Source organism: Rhinopithecus roxellana, chromosome 9 (genome assembly GCF_007565055.1).
Source record: "Rhinopithecus roxellana isolate Shanxi Qingling chromosome 9, ASM756505v1, whole genome shotgun sequence".
Classification (NCBI taxonomy): domain Eukaryota; kingdom Metazoa; phylum Chordata; class Mammalia; order Primates; family Cercopithecidae; genus Rhinopithecus; species Rhinopithecus roxellana.
In genome coordinates, this window is record NC_044557.1 from 144,244,728 (window position 1) to 144,270,301 (window position 25,574).

A 25,574-nucleotide genomic window follows, 5' to 3' on the forward strand; every position below is an offset into this window, starting at 1 on the left:
TTCCCACCCAGCCTGTGAACATCCCACCTCGTTGTACTTGAACACAAAATGTATACTAACTTGCAGCATTAATCATTTTTTATACTGTCATACCCTGTTTGTCCAAATAGATGGGGAACTACTTAGGTGGGTGCCATGTCCCCCACCTCTCTGAAATCCCATCACCCAATCAGTGTTTCAAAAAGGTAGCAAAGTGTGATAATATTTATAGAATTTGCTCTATTTGCCCACATACTCTTGTGCTATAAAATGACATCTAGTTTATCAGGTCTGAATTAGGCAATAATGTATTTGTTAGCAAGTATGAACAATGTCTCATTACACTCCTCCTATTAGGAAATCTACAATTGGGAGGGATTTCAAGGCAGTTTCTTTTCACTTCTTCCCATGAAATCATGGGTCTAATCAATTATTTTTTCTGTCTGTCTTCTACTTTTGTTTCTAAGAGTCTAAGAAGTTCAGAAAAGGTAGGAACACACAGGGAGGTCAGGAGAATGTCGATAACTCCAACAGAAGAGAAATGAGCTCTTCCTCTTTCCCAATGATAATGAAAATAGAAGATGCTTTTCACTGAGGGTAAAGCCCTTTTAGCAGCTGTAGGTTTAGCCACAGAAAAATCACTCACTTTATTAAAGAAAAATGCAAAAAAACAAAAAAAAAACAAAAAAAAAAACCTCTTCAAGCTGGCACTTGGCAGCAGGACAACGCTGAGAACATTTTCTCAACTCAGCTGGGATACCCCGGGAAGGAACATGTTGAGGAACAGAGGGTAACACTCTTCCAATCCGTTGGGACTATGCCAGAGAAAATCAGGCAACAGATAAACAGGCTTGTCAGTCGCCCCACTGGTTTCAGGGGCACATTGCTCACTACCGCCTCCACGCAATGAGTCACCCCTTGCAGAACTCGTCACAGCTCAAGTTTTATCACCCTCACAGGAGCGGGAAGGTGCATCACTCTGTCTTCCCATAAAAGTTGGGCCACTGCAGCACCAAGGCGTAGAGGGAGAGCTACGGGTTACACAGGTGAGAAGAGTATCAGGGACAGTGTCCATGGGAGGGGAGGAAAGAAGATTCCCAGGAAAAGGTATGTGAAGCCCACTGAGCCGTGTGCTCAGCCATAGTGATCTGGTCCCAGGGAAAGAGGTGGTAACTGAGGCGTCATGAATTCGGGGATCCCTTTCTGCAGCTACTCCTCATGATCAGGCTCGTCATCACTGTCCTCCCCCAGGGGAAATTCCTTCGTGGGCTTCTGGGTTGCGTACGTTCGGGTTTCCATGGGGCAGTCCTGACTCAGAATAGCCTGCAGAGAGAGGCAAGAAGAGAAGACACTGCACATCTTTTTTTTTTTTTTTCCCCCACCAGTCTCCCCATTCTGCTCTCCCACTAGTTCATACAAGTCTGGCATTGCTAAGTACTCAAGAAACATGCACAGGACCCCCTGCCTGTATATGCACCAGCCTCCCGAGATACCCAGTATATCAACCCTTGTCAGGACAAATATCTCATATGCTTTTAACTGAATATAACGATGGTAGTGGAAGTTACAGCAGGAAGACAAACGGAATCAGCACCATTCCCTATCACACCTTCCTGTCTTCTTTTGTTCCCTTGAGCAGCCTCTGTCGCCATCCCAAACCCATCAGGCCCTCATGATGTCTGTGCTGCAGTAAGAGGAAAGTGCTTTATTAAAGAAAATCCTATGGTATGGATCTCTTCCCTGGGATTTTTGTACTTTTAAAAAGGTGACCTGCTGACCAACATGGAGAAACTCCATCTCTACTAAAAATACAAAAAATTAGCCAGACATGGTGGTGCATGCCTGTAATCCCAGCTACTTGGGAGGCCGAGGCAGGAGAATTGCTTGAACCTGGGAGGCGGCCGTTGTGGTGAGCCGAGATCACGCCATTACACTCCAGCCTGGGCAACAAGCGTGAAACACCGTCCCAAAAAAAAAAAAAAAACCTGATAAGGATAATGGTGCACTAGAGTGAGTGAGTGGATGAGTGGATGAATGGATGTGCCAATAGAATTCTGCCCACTTATGAGAGCGATAACTTGGTAATTCACATCTTGCTAGTAACTAGCAAGTTTGGAACAGTAGCTACAGGATGTCTTTGATGGTCTTCTGCCCCCATTTCCCTTCTCTACTGAAGACCCTTCCTGATAGCCCCAGAAAGAGAGGAAGTAGTTACTTAGAGAAGGGAAATTAAGGAAGTGCACAAAAGAAATATGAAGATGAAAGGGGGTTGGGAAACATGGCAAAGCAGAGAGAATATCAATAAAGCAATAGAGGGAGGAAATAACAGCCCAGGATGAAAGGGAATGAGAGAGATGATGGAAAGAAACAGAAGTGAATTTTTTTCTTTCTTTCTTTCTTTTTTTTTTAGCAGTCGGCGCTCCTTACGAGCTTCTCCTCCTTGGCTGGGGGGCTCCGCAGGTAGTAGCAGAGTGGAGCATAGACGATGTTGACGACCCCAATGATGACCATAAGCCAGGGGAAACCGATGGCCTGTACAATGGCACCCCCGGTGGATGGACCTGGGAGGGATACATCAAAGTCACAAGTGTCTATGGAGCCTCCATATGGAGCGTCCTCCACGTAAGACGCTATGCTAGGGGCAGTGGGTGACCCAGAGGATGTCTCAGGGTCAAAGATCTCCAGAACCCTAGGAGAATAGCTTCCTGGCTGCACTTCCAGCTGGAAAACAGTAGATAGGGGAAAGTGAGACACCAGGTCCTGCCAACATACCTATAGCAAAGCCCATGCAAAAAGCCACATCAGCGATGGCGTAGACACTCCCATACACCGAGGTGTGGCGTAGATCCACCAGGTGCCCCATGATGGGCATCATAGAGGAATCCACCATACCTGCGGCCAGAGCAAACAGGACACAGTCAGCACCACCCACAGTCAGTACCATCCCTCCTCTGTTCCTCCATTTAGTCCACTCGCTTTGCCTGTTGTTTTCTCCCTCGGACCAACACCTGTTCCAGGTGGGAATTACGAGCTCATCTCTCCACACCCCTGCCAGCTGCACTCCTCCTCCTTCTGCCTCTCCACCTACCTCCTCTGATGAGAAAAGGGGGAAGAAAGGCAACAGACCCAAAGCCAACATTCAGGGGCTTCTCGTTTTCTTCGAGGGTACTTCTTACCTATAGCAAGGCCAAGCCCTGCATTGGGGCCAATGAGACCAAAAATATTGTGAGCCAGAGGAACCTGCAAGAGGAAGGAGGAAGAGTCATCAGGACTCCAGATGGGTCAGGTGGGAGCAAGGTTCAAAGAGTTTTCACATGAAATGCGTTTATTCAGAGTGCACTATTGGCCACATACATCATCCTCCTGCACTCTCATACTTCCTCACTGAGAAGAATCCATACCTCCATTTTAAGGATGTGAAAATTTGACCAGCGCCATTGTGTTTATTGCTCTATCCAAAGTTACAGATGTAATGAACGGCAAGATCAAGTTTAGACCTCAGACTTGACTCCATTATGCTCTAATGAGGGTCTTCCTCTGTGGCATGGATGCTTTCTCCCCTTCCTCTACCCCCTCCACCTAAACATACACTCCTGGCCTCATTCTTCATAGAATAAAGTTGCCTCTGTTTTCCGTTATGGACATCACTGAAACGTTTTATTTAGACTTCTAACTTGGTAACTGTTGGAGAAAGAAGACAGAGAAGAGACCCCAAAAACCAGTTAGCTGTAAGCGAGAGAGGGCAGGTGGTGTGGCTTGAGTGCCGTGTCAGAAAGCTTGTGAGAATCATTCCTGTTGCCCTCCCAATCCCCCAACAAAAACCCTTTCTTCCCTCTTTTGCAGGTTCCTCCCCTCCCTTTCTGGGCACCTGTCATTCAAGCCTGCTACCCCTGGACACTCACCCCTCAAGGGTTTAGCATACTATTTAGATGCTACTGGCTGATAACAATTTTTCGGGTTCATGTCCTCAAGAAATGTTTAAAATTTATTGATAGTATTGGCTGAGATTCACTATGGGCTCACCACGTGCCAGACACTGTGGTTTATGTGGATTACCTCGACAACCCTGTGGACATTATCAGAACCCTCTCTACACAGATGAGGATGCTGAGCACACAGAGATGAGGCAACCTGCTCAAAGTCACATGCATAGAAAGTGGCAAACCTGCCATGGAACCCGGATCTCATGCTCCTGCTCAGGACCTCCAGCTGGTCTTGAGCACAGTGTACAGTGCCTTGTAGCCCTGTTCTTCTCTCCCTCAAGCCTAGGAGATTTGTGCGTTTCTCATCTCCACTGCAGAGAGGAGGAAATGAAGGCTTAAAGAGCTTGAGGGGGACTCTTGGAAATGGAAAAGTCCTTCTTTCTTTCTTCTTCTATCAAGCCTCTGGTGCCAGAGACTGGAGCATAGGTGATGGTTCCCTGGGGACTTATGAGGATCTCTGAGGGTGGGATGAGTAAATGAAGTCACAAAATGCACCATTTTGTCCAGAAATGGACAGCAACATATATCACTTCATATGCCCACACATACAGCCCCAGACCTCTGGCTCCAGCTGCCCTGCAGCACTGTCCCTCTCCTTTCCCACTTCCTCTCAAAGGAAAGCCACTGCAGCTGGTGGCATCTCCCCCAGTGCTAAATTCCTGCCTACTCAGAAACACTCTTTCTGACACTCCTTGCCAAGTCAACTCTGCTCATTTTAAAGGAAAGTAGTCTTTAAATGTCTGGGTCGGTCTCTCTCTCTCTCTCTCTCTCTCTCTCTCTCTCTCTCTCTCTTCCTTCCCCTCTCCCAGGTCTTCTTATACTTACACAGAGCAAGCTGGTACCTACTGCCAGCATCCCGATTAGGGAACACAGCCACCTGGAAGAAAAGGGCCATCATCAAACACCAATAGGGGAGAGCTCCCCTCCAGCTGTACCCCATCACCACCAAGTTGACCTGTTCCACCAGCCCTAATCCCAGCAACCCCTTAGGACGTGAGGACGGCACCCCACATGACCAGTTTGTACCCAAATGAGCTCTCTCCCTGCCCTTTCCTTGTCCCCCCTGGCTCCACATCTTTTTCTATAGGCAGACGAGGTGCCATGGGACACACTCTTCCTTCCCTTACAGGACGAATCAGCTGACTCAGAAGGCACTCGCTCCTTAGAAAGAGCCCTCAAACTTCACTCTTGCTGTTGCCCAGCTCAGACCGCCTCCTACCTGTCCATATTTTATTTGGTCCTGAGGTCCGTCTCAAAAACCACAGAAAGTACCAAACTTCTTTCCTTCTCTGATGTCCTATGGCAGTGCTTCTAAAATCTTGGTGCTGAACTCCAAAGATAAAATTAAAGCTGTCCTTATTGTGGTGGAGGGACAGAATCTAGACTCATACCTCTTGGCCCCCAACCCTTCCTCCTCAGTGGCCTCTGGGGTGCCTCTGTAGAACTCCATAGGGTTCCCTGGAACATAATTTGAAAACCACTTTCCCAAAGTACTGCATTTTTAATAGCTGTTCTCTGATGTGGTTATTTTATCTCTTCAACTGGACAGCAAATGGATGGAAAGTAAGGGGTGCCCCTCATGTATCCACTGCCTCTTCTATACCAATCAGCTCAGAGCTCAGCACTATCCATTCTCCATACCACCCTCACCACCCACCACCCACCCATCCTCCCGGTGGGAAGTTTTTATCAGTGTGCACTTGTCCTAAACTTTTAACCGTGGGGAAGCTGTTCATCGCTCCAAGATCAGGGACAGGCGCTCTCCCATCTTACATTTCTATTGTTCGTCCCAGATCCTCAGGCTACATACCGACCCATCTTGTTGGCCAACACACCAAAGAGGTTGGTGCCAATGAGGTAGGACACGCTGGCAGGCAGGAAAGCTAGACCTGTGGAAGGACACAGATCCTTACCTTAGGACATGCCCAATTTATTCTAAAATGCCTTGTCTCCTATGAGACAGTGAAGTCCAACCCTGTAACTTTCCAAGATCCCCAAACCACTTTGTTTTATGATGTGGGGATCTTTGTGCAAACCCACAGTAGTTGCCATAGGACCCCCACACCTCTCCTTTCTTCAGGAGCAGGGTTTTGTTTAGCCTCACTCTTTATTTATTTATTTATTTATTTATTTATTTATTTATTTTTTTTTTTTGAGACAGGGTCTCACTCTGTCACCCAGGCTGGAGTGCAGTGGTATAATTTCAGCCCACTGTAGCCTCGACCTCCTGGGCTCAAGTGATCCTCCCAGCTCAGCCTCCCAAGTGGCTGGGACTACAGGTGAACACCATTACACTTTTTTTTTTTTTTACAGATGGAGTCTCATCATGTTTCCCAGGCTGGTCATGAACTCCTGCCTGCCTTGGCCTCCCGAAGTGCTGGGATTACAGATGTGAGCCACCGCACCTGGCCTAGCCTCAGTACACTTAATGTGCTTCCAGCTCCCCTCTTAGATTCCTAATGAATGGCCCTGATGAGCCATTCTCATGTATAAAATACCCTTGATTATCAGCATGAGAGTGTGAGCTTCAGAGGTGGTATGTTTGGGTGCCACATACCCATACATAATTCCTGGGAAGTTAATTTCCGCCTTGCTATTCACCTGCCCTTCTATTGCTCTGAGAGGGATCTTGGATTAATTACTAAACCTTTCTGAGCCTTGGTTTCCATACCTGGAAAAAGCAAAGCTACAATTATATCATACCAGGTTACAGTGTGGAGCAAATTAGGTAATGAGTGTAGAAATATTTTATAAATTGAAGTCCTGACCACATGGCTTTTTGTGACAGTAGAGGAAAGTGTTCTGGAAACGTGGGCTTTGGAGACACACAAAGCTCCAAATTTTGCATTCAAATCATGGCTTGTTGACTTGTTAGCTCTGTGACCTTGGACAATTTGCTCACCCTCTCTGAGTCTCATCCATCCATTCATTCATTCATTTTAACAAACTTTTACCATGTGTCAGGTACTCTGGGGTCTGGGAATACAGCAGTGAATAAGACAAACAAAATTCTAGCTCTCAGCTAGCTTATACTCCAGGGGAGGGAGACATACAATAAACAAGTAAACAAATATACATGAAAAAGAATTTTGAAAAGTGTTATGTGCAGGAAATTGAATTTGGTGATACGACAGAGCGACTCAGAAGGGCTACCTGGGTTTTCAGGGTTGGGGAAGGCTTCTCCGGGGAAGCGACATTCAAGCTGACACCTTAATAACCAAAAGAGAGTATTTCAAGCAGAAAATAAAAAGGACCTAATGCAAATTAAAAGGTCTTAAAGAAATCATTTAGTTTGCTCTATAAGTGGAAAGGATATCTCTGTGGCTGAAACATAAGCAGAAAGTGGAGGGTGAGAAAATGAAGGTCCTAGAAACGAATCCGGAATTTATTCCAAGGGCAATGGAAGCTTTGAAAGGAAATGACATAATTGGATTTATATTTTCTAAAGTCCCTTAGAAGAATGGGTTCATGGGACAAGAGTAGAGGGCAGACTATTTGCAGAATCTAAGAGAAAAGTTATAGTGCCTCAGATTAGAAGTCATGGAGGAGAGAAGTGAATAAAATGGGAGGTTTTGGAGGTAGAGTTGGTGACATTTTCTGTTGGATTGGGTACAGATGTAGCAGGAGTGATGAGGGGAAGTGAGAAATCAGGGATAACCTAGGTTTTTGTCTTAATCAATTGGGTAGCTGGAGATAGAGAAGACTGGTGGAAAAGCAAGAGCATGGGGGGAACATGAGAGGTTTGAAGTGACTGTTAGAGATCCAAGCGGAGCTGTCAGGCAGTAAGATACACAAATCTGGAGCTCCAAGGAGAGAGAACTTTGAGACATTGGTTTACACATGGTTCTTAAAGTCACGCGAATGGATGGGATTGCCTATGAAAGAATAAATAAAGAATAGAGATCCAAGGACTGAGCCTTGGGGGACTCCTATCTTTAAACGTTAGCAAAGAAGGCAGAGATAGCACAGGTGATGAGGAGTAGCCAATGAAGTAGGTGAGGGGAGATGGAATGGATAAGAGGAGTCTGGCCTTTGATCAGGGCTGGGATGCTCCAACCATAATTAGAGAGAAGGCTGTGAAAGCGTGAAGTACCTCCTAGGTACTAATGCTGCAGACTTTCACGTCCTCTCCCAAGTATTAGAGCAAGTTGTATCTCCAAAGAGGATCTCAGGAAGCTCTACACTGCATCCTTAGGCACCAAGGCTATGAACCCAGGGAGTCTTGCCCCTGGTTTCCCTCCCAATTTAGGTGTACAGCTCTCAACATGGGCAGTGACGTGGAACCCGTTCCCCACCACCCTTGCCAGGGCCGCACGTTTGTAAATGGCTAGGAGGATTGCTCTGCCATTGTGTAAGATGCTCTCCTCCCCCAATTTCTACCCAGCTTACCCACCCCATGCAATACAATCTCCAAGCCTTGGCTCCTTGGCCAGGGCCTTAGAACTGATGACCCAGTACTTTAACAACTGAACTGCAACAACATGAAAGCGAATTGAGTAAATATAAAGCGATGGCCCAAATGCATTCAATCTGTAGTGGCAACTGCTTTGCTAGCAGAAGAAAGCAGAAAAATAACTTTTAGAGGAAACCTCATTGTGAGCACACCTCACCAGTTCGTAACTATCCTAAGTCCAAAAAAAAGAAAAAGGTAGCTTACTAACTCGAAAATCTTAAAGTATGGGGCTATTCTGGTTTTTTTTTTTTTTTTTTTTTTTTTTTTTTGAGACGGAGTCTCGCTCTGTCGCCCAGGCAGGGGTGCAGTGGCCGGATCTCAGCTCACTGCAAGCTCCGCCTCCCAGGTTTACGCCATTCTCCTGCCTCAGCCTCCCGAGTAGCTGGGACTACAGGCGCCCGCCACCTCGCCGGGCTAGTTTTTTGTATTTTTTTTTTAGTAGAGACGGGGGTTTCACCATGTTAGCCAGGATGGTCTCGATCTCCTGACCTCGTGATCCACCCGCCTCAGCCTCCCAAAGTGCTGGGTCTGTTTTTAAAAAGATGATTTAACATTAACCACTAAAAATTGCCTTAACCCAGCAGATTTCCTAACAGGGGATTTAAATCTTAATTACCATACAAAGGTCCGACCAGACCTAGGAGGTACTCCCTTCAGGATAGGAGGATAGATGGTTCCTCCCGGGCGATTGAGGGAAAAAACCGTAACAGGTATTCCGTAATTGATAAGGAAACTCTTGTAGAAGCAGTTAGGAAAATTGCCTAATAATGGGTCTGCTCAAACGTTTGAACTGTTTGCACTCAGCCACGCCTTAAAGTACTTACAAAACCAGCAAGCTCGTTTTTTTCTCCTCGCTTTCCTTCTTGTAGGAAAAAGGCACATAGGATAAACAGGATCCATCTCTCGTATTTCATACCCAAAAGGACTTAATCCAGGGCAACAAAAAGTTTAAGATCGACAATTAGGGCATATTCCTACAAAGGAAAAGAAGGACAAAGGCCCTAGTGGGCAAAAACTATCTTAATCCTGACTCAAAAGGTTACCTACACCCTCTCTGAAATGAATTTACATAAGACCTGTTGTTTATGGGAATGCATCTTGATGGGGAACTGGGTTGCCCAGCCCAGTGCTAGAACTCATCCCTGAGCGCGAACCCAATGTTGGGCACGCTGGTAAAGGACCACTAGAATTCAGCAACCCGGACCCCTTTCTCTGTGTTCAAGAAAGGTTTGAAAACAGGTGCAGGACTGCTACATGGGTGAGAGTAACTAATCCGATAAGCAGAGGTCCATGGGTGGTTACGCACCCTGGAAAGGAATAAGCATTAGGACCATAGAGGATGCTCTAGTACTAAAGCTCATTGGAAAATGACTAGGGGTGCTGCCATCCCTGTGTTCTTTTCTCAGATGGGAAACGTTTCCCCCCAAGGCAAAAACACCCCTAAGATGTATTCTGGAGAGATATAGTTACTGCATGATCAGACACTAACCCCAAATGAGAGAAGTGCCACCATAATTGCAGCCTGAGAGTTTGGCAGTCTCTGGTATCTCAGTCAGGTCAACGATAAGATGACAACAGAGGAATGAGAACCATTCCCCACAGGCCAGCAGGCAGTTCCCAGTGTAGATCCTCACTGGGATGCAGAATTAGAACACGAAGATTGGTGCCGCGGACATTTGCTAACTTGCATGCTAGAAAGACTAAGTAAAACTAGGAAGAAGTCTATAAACTATTCAATGATGTCCACTATAACACAGGGAAAGGAAGAAAATCCTACTGCCTTTCTGGAGAGACTAAGGGAGGCAATGAGGAAGCATACCTCTCTGTCACCTGACTCTGTTGAAGGCCAACAAATCTTAAAGAATGAGTTTATCACTCAGTCAGCTGCAGACATTAGAAACAAACTTCAAAAGTCCACCTTAGGCCCGGAGCAAAACTTAGAAACCCTACTGTACTTGGCAACCTCGGTTTTTTATAATAGAGATCAGGAGGAGCAGGCGGAACGGGACAAACGGGATAAAAAGAAGGCCACCGCTTTAGTCATGGCCCTCAGGCAAGCGGACTTTGGAGGTTCTGGAAAAGGGAAAAGCTGGGCAAATCGAATACCTAATAGGGCTTGCTTCCAGTGCGGTCTACAAGGACACTTTAAAAAAGATTATCCAAGTAGAAATAAGCCACACCCTCGTCCATGCCCCTTATGTCAAAGTAATCACTGGGAAGGCCCACTGCCCCAGGGGACAAAGGTCCTCTGAGTCAGAAGCCACTAGCCAGGTGATCCAGCAGCAGGACTGAGGGTGCCTGGGGCAAGCGCCAGCCCATGCCATCACCTCACAGAGCCCCAGGTATGCTTGACCATTGAGGGCCAGGAGGTTAACTGTCTCCTGGACACTGGTGAAGCCTTCTTAGTCTTACTTTCCTGTCCTGGACAACTGTCCTTCAGATCTGTCACTATCCAAGAGATCCTAGGACAGGCAGTCACTAGCTACTTGTCTCAGCCACTGAGTTAATGACTGGGGAACTTTACTCTTTTCACATGCCTTTCTAATCATGCCTGAAAGCCCCCCTCCTTTGTTAGGGAGAGACATTCTAGCACAAGCAGGGCCCATTATACACCTGAACATAGGAGAAGGAACACCCATTTGTTGTTCCCTGCTTGAGGAAGGAATTAATCCTGAAGTCTGGGCAACAGGACAATATGGACGAGTGAAGAATGCTAAAGTTAAACTAAAGGATTCCACCTCCTTTCCCTACGAAAGGCAGTACCCCCTTAGACCCGAGGCCCAACAAAGACTCCAAAAGATTGTTAAGGACCTAAAAGCCCAAGGCCTAGTAAAACCATGCAATAGCCCCTGCAATACTCCAGTCTTAGGAGTACAGAAACCCAACAGACAGTGGAGGTTAGTGCAAGATCTCAGGATTATCAGTGAGGCTGTTGTCCCTCTATACCCAGCTGTACCTAACCCTTATACTCTGCTTTCCCCAATACCAGAGGAAGCAGAGTGGTTAACAGTCCTGGACCTTAAGGAAGCCTTTTTCTACATCCCTGTACATCCTGACTCTCAATTCTTGTTTGCCTTTGAAGACCCTCCGTACCCATACTTGCCTGGTAAGCCTGTTTAATACCACCCTCATTGGGCTTGATGAAACCTTGGTCAAAAGCCTACTAACTGTTGGATATGCCTCTCCCTGCACTTCACGCCATACATTTCAATCCCTGTATCTTTAACCTCCTTGTTAAGTTTGTCTCTTCCAGAATCGAAGCTGTGAAACTACAAATGGTTCTTCAAATGGAGCCCCAGACGCAGTCCGTGACTAAGATCTACCGAGGACCCCTGGACCAGCCTGCTAGCCCATGCTCCAATGCTGATGACATCAAAAGCATCCCTCCTGAGAAAATCTCAACTGCATGACCCCAATTCATCAGGAAGCAGTTAAAGCGGTCTTTGGTCAACCTCCCCAACAGCCCTTGGGTTTTTCCATTCAGATGGGAGACTGAGAGATAGGACTTGCTAGATATCCTAGGCTGGCTAAGAATTTCTAAGCCTAGCTGGGGAAGGTGACTGCACCCACCTTTAAACACGGGGCTTGTAACTCGGCTCACACCCGACCAATCAGATAGTAAAGAGAGCTCACTAAAATACCAATTAGGCTAAAAGCAGGAGATAAAGAAATAATCAAATCATCTATCACCTGAGAGTACAGGGGGAGGGACAATGATTGGGATATAAACCCAGGCATTCCAGCTATCAGTGGCAACCCCCTTTGGGTCCCCTCCCATTATACGGGAGCTCTGTTTTCACTCTATGAAATCTTACAACTGCTAAAAAAAGAAAAAAAGAAAAAAGAAAAGAAAAAAGAAATCTCTGAAATACGGGGATAATCATAATTTCTACTGGCCATAACAGACAGGCCAGTTGTGAGGTTTAAATGAAATAGTGTATATCAAGCATTTTGCATAGTGCCTGTCGCAGAGTAAGGGCCCTACAAGCACTGGTCTTGGTTATTATCATCATAACTGGTGAGTGAGTGTCAGGACTTCAGTCCAGGCCTTCGCACTCTAACTCCAGGTGTTTCCACTACACCATCTCCCCAGTGTGGTAGCACAGATGGCTCTGGTATAAGGGACTGCTTGAGATCAGCAGAGTGAGTTTCTCTGGGTCTCACCAGCCCTTTTAATCCCTCTCTGTACCTAGCAAAAACAATGCAGCCTAACAAAAAATACCATGGCAATTGCAATTAAATTAAAAGTCAACAATCGACCAGTTATTGGCTGACAACTTGTTTGCTTTTAATATTCTCTTCTATGGAGTGGAAGTAAGCACACCTTAGTGTATTTGTGTAGGCTATCTGGACAGGTGGCAATCTGTTGCAAACTGTACCCATTCGTTTATATTTAATTGCTTAAAAAAATTAAAACTACTCAATTGTTTATCTAGTATGTGGAAGTAAGCACCACTAGGAAGCCTACAGCCTCCTGGATACAGCTCCTTGACATCATTTTAAATGGTGTAAAATTTCCTGAATTAGATTTTTCTCAATCCGTGTTGCTTGTTCTTTAGGATCTGAGTATAGCTTACATTTTAGCAGTATTTTGTGCAAAATAGGTACTCCAGAATATGTATCTATGGATACACATCTGTTTTTAACAGTGAATCTTTAAGGGATGAGGGATTACACATTTTGTGACTACCAAAATGGTTTAAACTAAAATAATTATTAAAATTGTAGAAATAAATTTTTATTTACTGATAGTATCCTGTATTCCACACACTGGGCTAATCCATTTAGGATCCCAGATCAAAATGACCCTAAAAAATATCTACATTTTTATAAATTAAAAAACTGGAGTTTACCTTAGTCTGTTTTATTTTTGCTGCCGTAACATATTACCACAGACTGGGTAATTCGCAAAGAAAAAAGATGTATTTGGATCACAGTGCTGGAAGCTGGGAAGTGCCAGAGCATGGCACCAGCATCTGCTTGGCCATCTGGTGAGGGACCTCTTGTTGGGTCATCATATGGCCGAAGGGTATCACATGGAGAAAGGGCATTCGAGAGAGAAAGGAAAAGGGGGCCCAACTCCCCACTTTTGTAACTCACTCACTCCTATGATCATTGTTTTTATCTACTCATAAAGGTGGTGCCCCTAGGGCTTCATCGCCTACTAAAGGTTCCACCTCTCAACACTGTTGCATTGGGGATTAAGTTTCCAACACACAAATTTTGCAGGACATAGCATTCTACCCCTGGCCTCCAAAATTCGTGTCCTTCTCACAATGCAAAATGCATTCATTCCATCCCAATAGTTTAAGAAGTCCTAAGTGGTTCCAGTATAAACTCAAAAGTCCAAAATCTAGAGTCTTGCCTAAATTAGATATGGGTGAGATTCAAGGTACGATTAATCGTGAGGCAAATTCCCTCCAGCTGTGAGCCTGTGAAATCAAAACAAATTATACTTGGCCCTTTGTATTTGCAGGTTTCACATCCTTGGATTCAACCAACCGCAGATCAAAAATGTTGAGGAAAAAAATTAAAAATAACAATACAATGATAAGAATAATACAAACAAGAAAAAATACAGTATACCAACTATTTACATGGCATGATAGAGATGATTATAGTACATGGAAGGATGTGTGTAGATTATATGCAAATATGACGCCATTTTATGTAAGAGACTTGAACATCCTTGGAGTTTGGTAGCCATTAGGAGTCCTGGAACCAGTCTCTTATGGATACCAAGGGATAATTTATCTACTTTCAAAAACAATGGTGGGACAAGAATAGAACAGACATTTCCATTTCAAAAGCAAGCAACAGGGAGGAAGAAAGGGGTAACAGGTCCCATGAAAGTCCAAAACCCAAAATGGAAAACAGTATTAAGTCTTAAAGCTGGAGAATAATCACCTTTGACTCCATGTCCAAAATCCTGGGCACACTGGAGTGGAGGTTGGACCCCAAGGCATCAGGCAGCCCCACCCCTATGGTCTTTCTGGACTCAGTCCACCCAGCAGCAATCATGGGTTGGAGTCTTGTGCTTGCAGGCCACCATGCTGGTGCCCCTACCGTTCTGTGATCTTGGAAGTGGCTGTCCATGACATCTTTCGAAATTTAGGTGGAAGATGTCGTGCACCCATAGCTCTTGCATTCTGTGCAAGTGCAAAATTTGCACTACATAGACACCACCAAGGCTTACTACTTGCACCCTCCAGAGTGGGAGGCCAGGCCACTTCTGGGCCCACTTGAGCCATGGCTGGCACAGTTGAGGGGCACTGCACTGAAACGCAGAGAGCAGAGTCCCAAGGTGGTCCTGGGCAGTGAGCCCATGGAGGATGCCCCAGGCTTATTCCCAAACCATTCTGCCCTCCTAGATCTCTGGGCCAGTAATGGGAGGCACAGTTCCAAAGATCTCGAAAATGCCTTTGGGGTCTTTCTCCCACAGTCTTAATAAATGGTACCTGGCTCCCTTTTATCCATACTAATCGCTTTAGGTTGCCTGGCCACACTCTTGGTGTGCTCTCCTAAAGACGCCTTTTCCTTCTTTCCAAGGCCAGGCAGCAAATTTTCCAAGTCTTTCTGTTTTGCTTCTCTTTTAATCATAAATTTCACCTTTAAGTCATTTATTTGCTCTCATGTGTCACTATATATGCAGTTAAAACAGCCACACGCAGCCTGAAGCTTTGCTGCTTAGATATTCCTTCTGCCAGATATCCTAGTTTATTGTCTCTAAGTTCTTTGTTCCATAAAGTCCTAAGCTGTGGATATAAGTCCCCCAAGTTTTTTGTAACTGTATAACAAGGATGGCCTTTACTCTAGTGTCCGATACCTTGTTCCTCATTTCTATCTGAGACCTTGTCAGAGTGACCTTTACTGTCCACATTTCTGTCAACTTCTGGTCACGACCTCTTAACCAATGTCTAAAAAGATTCAGTTTTTCTCTATAGCTCTCCTCTTCTTCTGAGCCCTCACCAGAATCACCCTTAATGCCTTAATCACAGCAGTACAGGCTCTTTCTAGCCTGCTCCTCCAAATTATTCCAGCCTCTACCAATTTCCCAGTTTCAAAGCTTCTTCCATATTTTCCAGTATTTGTTATAGCAACAGCCCTGTTTCTCAGTACCCATGTTCTGTCTTAGTCCATTTTATGCCTCTATAATATAACAGAATACCAGAGTGTGTGATTTATAAAGAAAAGAGATTTATTTGGCTCAGGGTTCTGGAGGCTGAGACGTTCAAGGGCAAGCCTCCAGCATCTGTTTGGCCATCTGGGAAGTGCCTGGTTGCCGGATCACAACATGGCCAAAGAGGATCACATGTAGAGACAGCACCCACAAGAGAGAGGTGAAGGGGGCTGAACTCCCCTTTTATTGTAACAAACTCACTCCCATGATAATGGCCTTCACCCATTCATGAGGATGCTCCCATGACCTCATCATCTCTCAAAGGTCCCACCTCTCAAGACTGTTGCATCGGGAATTCAGTTTCCAACATATAAATTTTGGGGGACACACTCAGACCACATCAGAGGTCAAAGAGGTTAAATAACTTATCCAAGGTCACAGTCAGGAAGTGACATGGTCAGGATTCAAACTCGGGTGGACCTGGGCTCTTTCCTCCCCTTAGTGAAGCTACCTAGCATACGGTGGGCCACACAGCAAGCACTCAGAGGCAGACTACACATTTCTTTCAAAAGCATGGACTCCTTTGCTCCTCCCAACACCCTCGAGGGGTGCTCTTCATGTACAGCAGCAATTTTCTAGGTGTGATCACTGACCTGGAAACTTACTAGGGATGAAAACTTGTTTTGACTGAATTGCTCACTGTCTCCCAGCAATCAGAGTTTTAACAAGCTCTCTAGGTGATTCTGATGTAGTAGTTGGATAACCTTTGATGTCAGACTTTACAGACCACGTAGCATTGAGGAAGCTGTAAAAGATGGTGGTAACTGAGTGACTGGTAAATAAGTAATTGGTAACTGGCAACTGAGGCTGGTGCCTAGGCTGCTGGGGAGGAGCTACTCTGTGTTGCAGCTGCTCACCAGTATCGAGAGCCTGAGAGGCCAGAGCCTTAGGACAGGGGATGCATTATCTGCACTGAACACCGACTAACTCAATTAATCGTCATGGTCAAAAGCACTTGCAACCCATAAAAATTCAATTTGGCACTAGGAGTGCAGCTGGGAGTCTTGCTTAGAATTGTCCCCCTCAAAATTAGATTTAATGCTTTTTATTGCATGCTGAACTATATCAGGTTCTTATCAGCTTCCCTTCTGGCCCCGTAAGCCTCTCCTCCTGGCAGTGATGGAGCAGTTTGCACGTAGCCTTCCCCATCCTCTTTCCTCAGGGTTCCTAGGAAGGGCTAGAGCCTCCTCCCCAAGCTCCTCTCTAAATCTCTGCATGAACGAAGGAAGCTGGAACCCTCTCTCCTGGGCCCATAGCTTTTCCTAAGTGAGTGCTACATAAGCACCTTTTTACAGGTAAAAAAAAAAAAAGATAACCAAATGATAGTCTTGAGGATGAGGAGCTAAAGGGAGAAAAATATGGATGGTAACGGTGCACATGAATATTGTACATGGAACAAAGCATTTTCACTTCGTATGTCATTGATTCATCCTATTTCCCTTGAACTAGAGAGTATTTTGATGCTCATTCTAGCAATGAGAAAAGTGATGCTCAGAGAGTTTAAAGTATTTGCACAAGTTTTCATAGAAAATCAAAGGAGCTGAAACCAAAACCTGAATCTTTGGACTGGAAATCATTAATCATTTTACTGCACAGCTAGGTATGTGACCTCTCCATGGCCGCTTTCATCCTCTCCCACCCTCCCCTTTCTCAGACTGCTTCTCTGAGGGACTGTACACCCGCTTGGGCTTGATTCATGGGTGTGGACATGGGAGGTCATTCTACAAAGGAAGCACGTTGTCCCCGTGTCACACTGAGCAAAAGGACTCATGGCACCCACCTCCTCCTGCCAGGCCCTGAGTGGGGGCTGAGGGCACTTACCCAACTGCCACTTAGGGGAGCACATGGTCTGCATCATCCAGATGGGCAGTGTGGGCTCCAGGATAGCCACTCCCATGTTGGCAAAGCAGATGGACCCTGGGGAGACCGTTCTGTGAGCAGCCGTGGCTGCCTGAAGCCCAGACACTCCCCGCCCAATGGGAGGTCATCGCCAGCTTACCTGCAGCCACCAGGATGTAAGGGTCTTTGAGAAGCATAAAGAGTGGAGTCCCCTTGGCACTCTGAGAACATGGATGACAAAAAATATCCATTTGTACAGTGCATACATCTCTCCTATTTTCACAGAATCTGAGAAGATGCAATTAGGGGCTTAGAGACCATCTACAGCAGCTCCTTTACTGCAGAGACCAGGAATCCCAGTGCAGGGAGAGAAAGTGACTTGTCTGATGCCACAGAGGAGCTGGAGGCAGGGCCCCTCCTGTGTGCAAGGTAGGCACTGTAGTAGTCACAGATAGAGAAGCAATATATTCCAGCTGTGATTCCTGCCTTCACATGACCATCAACAAGGTCAGACTGAATTGGTAGCAAGGTCAGGGTTGGACATAGGTGTCCGGACTCCTGGTTTCCACTAGATCTCCCTGGTACTAATGTTTGTCCTGGGAGAACCACAGGCAGAGCACCGAACCCCAAAAGCAAGCACAGAAGCCATAACTCAGAAAGCCTCTCAAGCTTTCTGAATTCATTCTGATCATTTTGAGCCACACTGGAGTAAGGTAGAAGAAGCAGAGTTAAAATGCAGCCTAAACATGCAGGACCCACTCTCATCAGGACGCACTCTCATCTAAACTTGGTCACCCCACCCTCCTTCCATGCATCCCAGCAGTCCCTCAGCCATCGTTACTGCCTTTGCCTGAATTACATGTCCTTCGCTTCTCCATAGTTCCAAGTTCTACTCACTCTTTAAAGTCAAGCTTAAATGGCTCCTTCTTTTCCAGAGTGCTCCCTGACTCAGTAGCTGGGGCTTCTCTCTCTTTCAAACATCCTGAACACTGTCTCCTAATCCTTCATGGTGTTTACTACATTCTGTCTTGTAACAGATTTGATCATTTTGGTATGATAACCCTCTCTGCACACACACAATAGTGGATTGAGAAATTTAGAGATTCTAAAACTAAAAAGATCATTCTCTCACCCCATTATTATTCAAAGTAAAGAAATTGATGTAAATCATTACAATATACATTTAAAACTCCAATAAACCCTTTGACCCAACAGTCCCACTTCTAGGAATTGACTCTAAAGATTAATGCTAACATTATAAAAATGCACACATGTAAATTACAGCACTATTTGTAACTACAAAATACTGAAAACTACCTAAACACAGGAGATGGAATAAAATATGGTGCACACACAATTGTGTACCATTGTGTACACATACACAATCGTGCGTGTGTGTGTATCACACAGGTATAAAATAATGAGGAAAGATTCTATGAATTAGTAGAGTAATTTTCAGGACATATTATTGAGAAAAAAAGGAGAATGCAAAAAAGAATACACAGTGTGCTGCCTTTCATGTAAGAGAAAAGGGAAGAATAAGAAAACATATAAGCTATTCATTTTGAGGAAAAACACAAAGACACAAGAAAGACAAACCGGAAAGCATTAAGATTGGTTACCTACATGTGGTAGGGGTGGGGAAGGGGAAGGGTTAGACAGATTGGAGGGATTGACATGTTCTGAGTATACCTTTTTGAATAATTTTGACTTTTAGGTGGTAATGTTTTATATACTCAAAAATTAAAACTATTTTAGTGTTTTGGGATGAATTGCGCCCCACCTTGGTCAAATTGGTATGTTGAAGTCCTAACCCCTAATATGACTGTGTTTGGAGAGAGCATCTGTAGGGAGGTAATTAAGGTTAAATGAGGTCATAAGAGTGGGGGCTCTAATCTGAAAAACTGTTGTCCTCATAAAAAGAGGAAGGGACATCAAGGCTCTCTTTCTCTGTGCATACACACTGAGTAAGGGTTATGTGAAGACACCTGAGAAGGTGGCTGTCTGCAGGCCAGGAAGAGAGGCCTCACCAGAAACCAACCCTCAATACTACCTTGACCGCGGACATTCAGCCTCCAGAGTCATGAGAAAATAAATATGTGTTGTTTAAGTTACCCAATCTGTGGTATTTTGTTCTGGCAGCTTGAACAGATTAATATAATTAGCCAGAATGGAGAAAAAAAAACTAAAACTAAATGCCAAAAAAACCCCACAAATGGATGCAAATGAATTTCAAATGCATTATGCATTATATAATCACACTAAAGGTGGAAAAAAGAACCAATGCAAGTACGATAATTTCTAGATGTAGCATTTAGCTGTATTCACTAAGTCTAAGGGAGAAAGAACTGAGAAAATCTTGAATATTTCTTGGTAGGTTTGTTTTTTGTAATAGCATGGGTAAGTATACAATTATACAAATGGGTAAATGTTTTTGTCTATTTGTATAATAGGTATTTACCTATTTGTATAATAGAGGGAGACAAATTTCTTACTTTGAAAGAAGGAGAATACTTGTATGGAATGGGGCAAGTAGGGAAGAATCCCGCGGAGTTAGGCTGCAAGTGGAGGTCTCAGTACGAACTTGTGTGTGTGTATTAGCTCTGTCATTAAGACGGCAGGGAAACAAAGTGACCCCAATGGCAAAGAGCACATCGAGTGCCCGTAGTTTGGTTTCTCCTTTTTCTTTTTTTTTTTTTTTTTGAGACAGAGTCTTGCTGTGTTACCCAGGCTGGAGTGCAGTGGCGTGATCTTGGCTCACTGCAACCTCCTCCTCCTGGGTTCTCACCATTCTCCTGCCTCAGCCTCCCGAGTAGCAGGGACTACAGGCGCCCGCCACCACGCCTGGCTCATTTTTAAAATATTTTTAGTAGAGACGGTGTTTCACTGTGTTAGCCAGGATGGTCTCGATCTCCCGACCTCATGATACGCCTGCCTCGGCCTCCCAAAGTGCTGGGATTACAGGCGTGAGCCATTGTGCCCAGCCGCATAGTTTGGTTTCTAAACACCATCCATACTAATAAGAACCTGGGCTCCTTGGCGAAATGATTTCAGGGCTGAGGCAGGGAAAGTACAAGATGAACGTAGGACATATTTTTGTATCAAAAAGTAAAACATTACTCAAAAAACAATGAAGGTATGTTAAAATGACACAGCAACCGGTTAATGGGCTTTGACTTGTCAAATCTAAGAGAATTTGAGCATCAAAACGATTAAGGACTGGAGGCCAGGAGTTCAAGGCCAGTCTGGGCAACACAGGGAGACTCCATCTCTATAAAAAGTTAAAAATAAGCTAGGTGTGGTGGCATGCCTAGCTAATCAGGAGGCTGAGGCAAGAGGGTCACTTGAACCCAAGAGTTGGAGGCTATAGTGAGCCATGATCACACCTCTACACTTTCAGTCACAGAAAGAGGCCCTCTTTCCAAAAAAAAAAAAAATTAAATAAGTAAATAAATAAGGAGAGTGATGAGCTACAAAAATAGGACTCCATGATTCTACACGGATAATAATCAGATAAATTATTTCTTAAAGTTTTTTCTGAACATAATCACATGTACATAAAATTATCATATACCTATTTAGGTATTAATATTTATAAATATATATGTATAAAGGCAATAAGAAGGGAATGTCTATTCTTTTTTTGTTTTTTAGGGGTTTTTTTGAGACAGAGTCTTACTTTGTCACCCAGGCTGGAGTGTAGTGGCTCACTGCAACCTCCGCCTCCCAGGTTCAAGGGATTCTCCTGCCTTAGCCTCCTGAGTTGCTGGGATTACAGGTGCGCACCACCATGCCCAGCTAATTTTTTTGTGAGATAGGGTTTTGCCATGTTGGCCGGGCTGGTCTCAAACTCCTGGTCTCAAGTGATCCGCCTGCCTTGGAGGAATGGCTATTCCTTACAGCAAAGTGCCACCTGATGATTTGGACGAATTGGTAAACTAGAAAAACCAGTATTTTGTAAACATTATAGTAAAGGCTGGGTCAGTCAAGAATCATTAATGGATAACAAATATAGGCAGAGAGGAAATTTAAGGAGGAGTAGGAGATTTATATGACTTAACAATGTCTCCCACAAGTTATTTATTAGTTACATGGTGAAGAAGTAATAACTACACAAGACACCCAGACGACACCTTGACCCAGTGATCGGGATGGACATCATCACTGTGATGGGCATTAAATACCTCCAGCCATGACTCTCAGAAGGCCACGGTATCATGAAGAAACATCAGACAAACCAAATTTAGGAATACCCTATAGATAACTGTAGTCTTCACAAACGTCAATGTCATGAAAGATAAAGGCTGAGCCCTTTTCCAGATTAAAAGAGGCTAGAGAGGTGTGATGCACAAATGTCTTATGCAATCCTGGACTGGACCGTGAACTAGAGAAAAAAAAACTTCCATGGAATACATTATCGGGATAATTGACACAATCAGAGTAGGCACTGCAAATCAGACTCAAGTATTACATCAAAGTTAAATTTCCTGAATTTGATAGCTCTATTGTCATTACATAACCAAATAATCCTTTTCTTAGGGAAAATGCTCTAAAGTATCCAGGGGTAAGGGAACGATACAATCAATCTACTGTCAACTGGCTCAAAAAATTAGTAGTAATAATAATAATGTGTATTTGTTAGAAAGAGAGAGAATGGGCCGGGTGCAGTGGCTCATGCCTATCATCTCAGCCCTTTGGGAGGCCGAGGTGGGTGGATCACTTGAGGTCAGGAATTCAAGACCAACCTAGCCAACATGGTGAAACCCCGCCTCTACTAAAAATACAAAAATTAGCTGGGTGTGGTGGCGCATGCTTGTAATCCCAGCTACTTGGGAGGCTGAGGCAGGAGAATCACTTGAACCCAGGAGGCGGAGGTTGCAGTGAGCCCAGATTGTGCCACTGTACTACAGTCTGGGTGACACAGCAAGACTCTGTCTCAGAAAAGTAGATATTTGTGGGTGCCTCACTTTCCTGGAATCTCAAGCTGGATTTACTTGCTGAGTAATTCACCATGGCTGCACAGCGAATCACCTGGATGAGAGTCCCTGTGCTTTGGCCAGGGCTGGAGGGGTGCTGGGCCCACGCATATTCCAGGACTGGGAGCCTGTGCAGAGGGTATTTGCTGCTCCTTGCCCTGAGGAGTCCTGGATAGGTGGTGGTTATGACCTCCCTCCCATGGACCCAGACACCCTACTCCTAAAGCCGGTTTGTAAAGAGCAGCAGCATCTCAGCAGACTGCGGGAGGCTCCTAGTCGAATTGGCACTCTAAAAGTATTGATTATGTCATAGTTTCAAATTCTTTCAGATGTTTCTCTGTTTACCCTCGATTTCATTATCTGTAGAGTGAGGCTAAAAATTGTACTTATTTCATGGAATGTGTAAGATGCAGCATAGATGGCGCACTAAGCAGAGCTCCTGGTGCATGAAAAGCCCTGAAGAATGATGAGATGTTAGTGTCACGACTTCTGGAATACCCTGACGAATTATGAAATGCAAAGTCAAGGCCTTTAGATCAAACCTTTTTACACTTGACGCACTTTCTTACTTTTTTTCCTTCGTAGTGGGATATGGATGTTCCAGAGCCATTTCTGGCTTAGAGTCAAACAAGTACCAACTCTGATACTTATTGACTGTGACAGAATGACAGTTAGGGATGTTCATAGAGGATATCTTTTATTGGAGAAGAGGCTGTCTAGGTGGCCCCCACAGCCTTCATCTCTGAGATGATGCTACAGCTCCAGATATTCAGTCCCCAATGTCATTATCTCCTAGCTATAATTATGTGTGTGTGTGTGTGTGTGTGTGTGTGCATATATGGAAATCTCCAGATATACATGAATATATATGTATACACACTTCATATATGTGTGGAGTGTGTATACATATAAATATACTCCTTATCTATATTCATATATATCTGAAGATCTCCATATATAATACATATAACATACATAATATATACATATGTTATATATTATATATACATTATAAAAGCTTTGTGAAGAATCATAGAAGCCATACAGAATATATATAATATATATAATATATAATATATATATATAATATATAATATATAATATAAATATATATAATATATAATATATATATAATATATAATATATAATATAAATATATATAATATATAATATATACATATATCATGTATAATATATAAATATAAATTATATATAAAATATATAATATATACATGTAATATATAAAATATATAAATATATATTATATATACAATATATAAATATATATTATATATAAAATGTATACATATATTATATATATATATTCTGTATGGCTTCTTTAATTCTTCACAAGGCTTTTCAACCATCTTTGTCCAACATCAAGCCAAATACCTCACTATCCCCCACACTACCTGAAATGTAGCCCTATCCTGGAATCCAAACACAGTTCTCACTTTCTCTGACTCTATTCCTCTTTATTTTTCTTCTGATGACTTGACAGGCATGCCTGGGTTTCTGCATTCAGCCATCCCGTGTATCCATGAGCAATGGAGCTTTGTGTCTGCTTACCTCAGGAGAGACTTTGGAAGGCTGTAGGATGCAAAGCTGGAGTGCTAAGAAAGAAAGAAGGCAAGACAGTTCAGAGTGTCTACTGATTAGCTGGGGGTTCCAATAGCAGCTGTAGTGTTACCACCCTATTATGTACAAATTTAACTCCCTGAGTTTCTTCTCTCTTTTCTACAATGGGGCAGTCCTTGATTCATCAAAACATGTCCACACCACCCATTCTTAGTCAAGACTGACACCACAACATAACACATTTCCAACCTGACCTGGGCTGTCTCCTGCTGGAGGCTCTGATGGTGACTTACCTCCATCCAGTAGTGCCAGGAAGGCCAGGATGAGGAAAGGTGCAGACTTCCCAACAAACTCATACATTACACTTCCAAAGGGAGCTCCCACTGGAGAGGCAAAGCACACACAGATTCCAGAGGTGAGGTTGAGTCCTATCCAGTGAGAATTGTCCACATTTACCCTGTGAGCACTTGCAGAAGGGCTGCTAGGGGCCAAGCTCCACCTGAGGCTCTGGGAATTCAGATGGAGACATGATCCCTGTCCCCAACAAGCCCACTTTCTAGTGGAGGAAATGTATGTGTGTGGGGGTGTGTGTGGGTGTGTGTGTGTAGGGAGGGACCCAAATAATTAAAGCATGGTGAAAGTTTGACAGAAAATGTTACATACAATGAAAGCACAGTCGATGTCTCAGGAAGTCCAGGCAGCCACGAGGGCTTTGCCAAGTGCAGAGTATCTGGAGGGAAGAAGCGTGTGTGAAGAACACAGAGGTGTCAGAAAAGAGTGTGTAGTTGGAGAAAGAAAGGAGAAAGTGGGTGTTAGCAGAGGATGAATATTTGAGAGGAGAAAAGTAAAGTCTTGCATATGCAGGAACCTTGTATACACAGATGAGTCATCTACTTGGCCTTGCAGCCTATGGAGAAACATCAGGGGAGGAACACCACCTACTCTGGGCTCAGGAAGGTTCTTCAGGCGGCATCGTGGTGGAAGGAGGGAGTACACAAGAGGGGGGCTGCTGCCAAATTCTAACCCAGAGGTGACAAGGAGCCAGGAGTGGCTGTTGAGGATCTAACAAGTTTGTTCATTTGGGAGTTCACTTGGGACATGATAAAGGACTTCAAGATGCACAGGTTTTAGAATTGGGCATTTGGTTTGATGGATACTAACAAATAACAGGGATTCTGTTTCCTCTGCTTCCCATGGGGCTAGAGGGTGGGGCGTAGGCCGAGGAAGAAATTTCAGGTGTTTTCTTTTCGATGCACTTGTGAGCTCCTAGAAGGCAGGAACTATGCCTGGGGCTTCCCACCCTACAGTACTGGCACTGTACTTGGCATGTAATAAGTGAAAGTATGTAAGTTGTCAGTAAAGTAGTATGAGGGATGAGCCTCAAAGAAAGGGTAATTTTATCATTTGGAGCTTGGGTTTCCAAGCCCAGAAAATTGGAGTCTGTATCCTGGCTCCAGCATTTCCTGGCTGTGTGATCTTGGATGGCTATTTCGCCATTCTTATTTTCATCTCTATAATGGGGAAAATCAGTCCTCCTTTTATTCCTGGTGGTGAGGAATAGAAGAGATTATGACTGTAACGGATTT

The 25,574-nt window shown here is 44.3% G+C and overlaps 1 protein-coding gene across 4 annotated transcripts in view; it reads right to left on the bottom strand.

Annotated features, from left to right (window-relative positions):
* Positions 1 to 271: 271 nt before the first annotated feature.
* The window catches only part of SLC18A1 (solute carrier family 18 member A1), a 35,356-nt gene continuing 10,053 nt past the window's right edge, over positions 272 to 25,574 (bottom strand). For 2 of the 4 annotated variants that reach the window (XM_010376360.2, XM_010376361.2), the window contains 10 exons: positions 24,282 to 24,371; positions 23,980 to 24,023; positions 17,595 to 17,655; positions 17,417 to 17,512; positions 5,773 to 5,851; positions 4,788 to 4,839; positions 3,156 to 3,219; positions 2,752 to 2,871; positions 2,407 to 2,540; positions 272 to 1,302 (listed from right to left, as the gene is read on the bottom strand). In XM_010376360.2, coding sequence (XP_010374662.1) covers positions 1,189 to 1,302; positions 2,407 to 2,540; positions 2,752 to 2,871; positions 3,156 to 3,219; positions 4,788 to 4,839; positions 5,773 to 5,851; positions 17,417 to 17,512; positions 17,595 to 17,655; positions 23,980 to 24,023; positions 24,282 to 24,371 — 854 coding nt within the window. In that variant the 3' untranslated portion in view covers positions 272 to 1,188. The remainder of the gene's footprint in view (positions 1,303 to 2,406; positions 2,541 to 2,751; positions 2,872 to 3,155; positions 3,220 to 4,787; positions 4,840 to 5,772; positions 5,852 to 17,416; positions 17,513 to 17,594; positions 17,656 to 23,979; positions 24,024 to 24,281; positions 24,372 to 25,574) is intronic. The other 2 variants (XM_010376363.2, XM_010376362.2) reach the window with 2 other exon arrangements.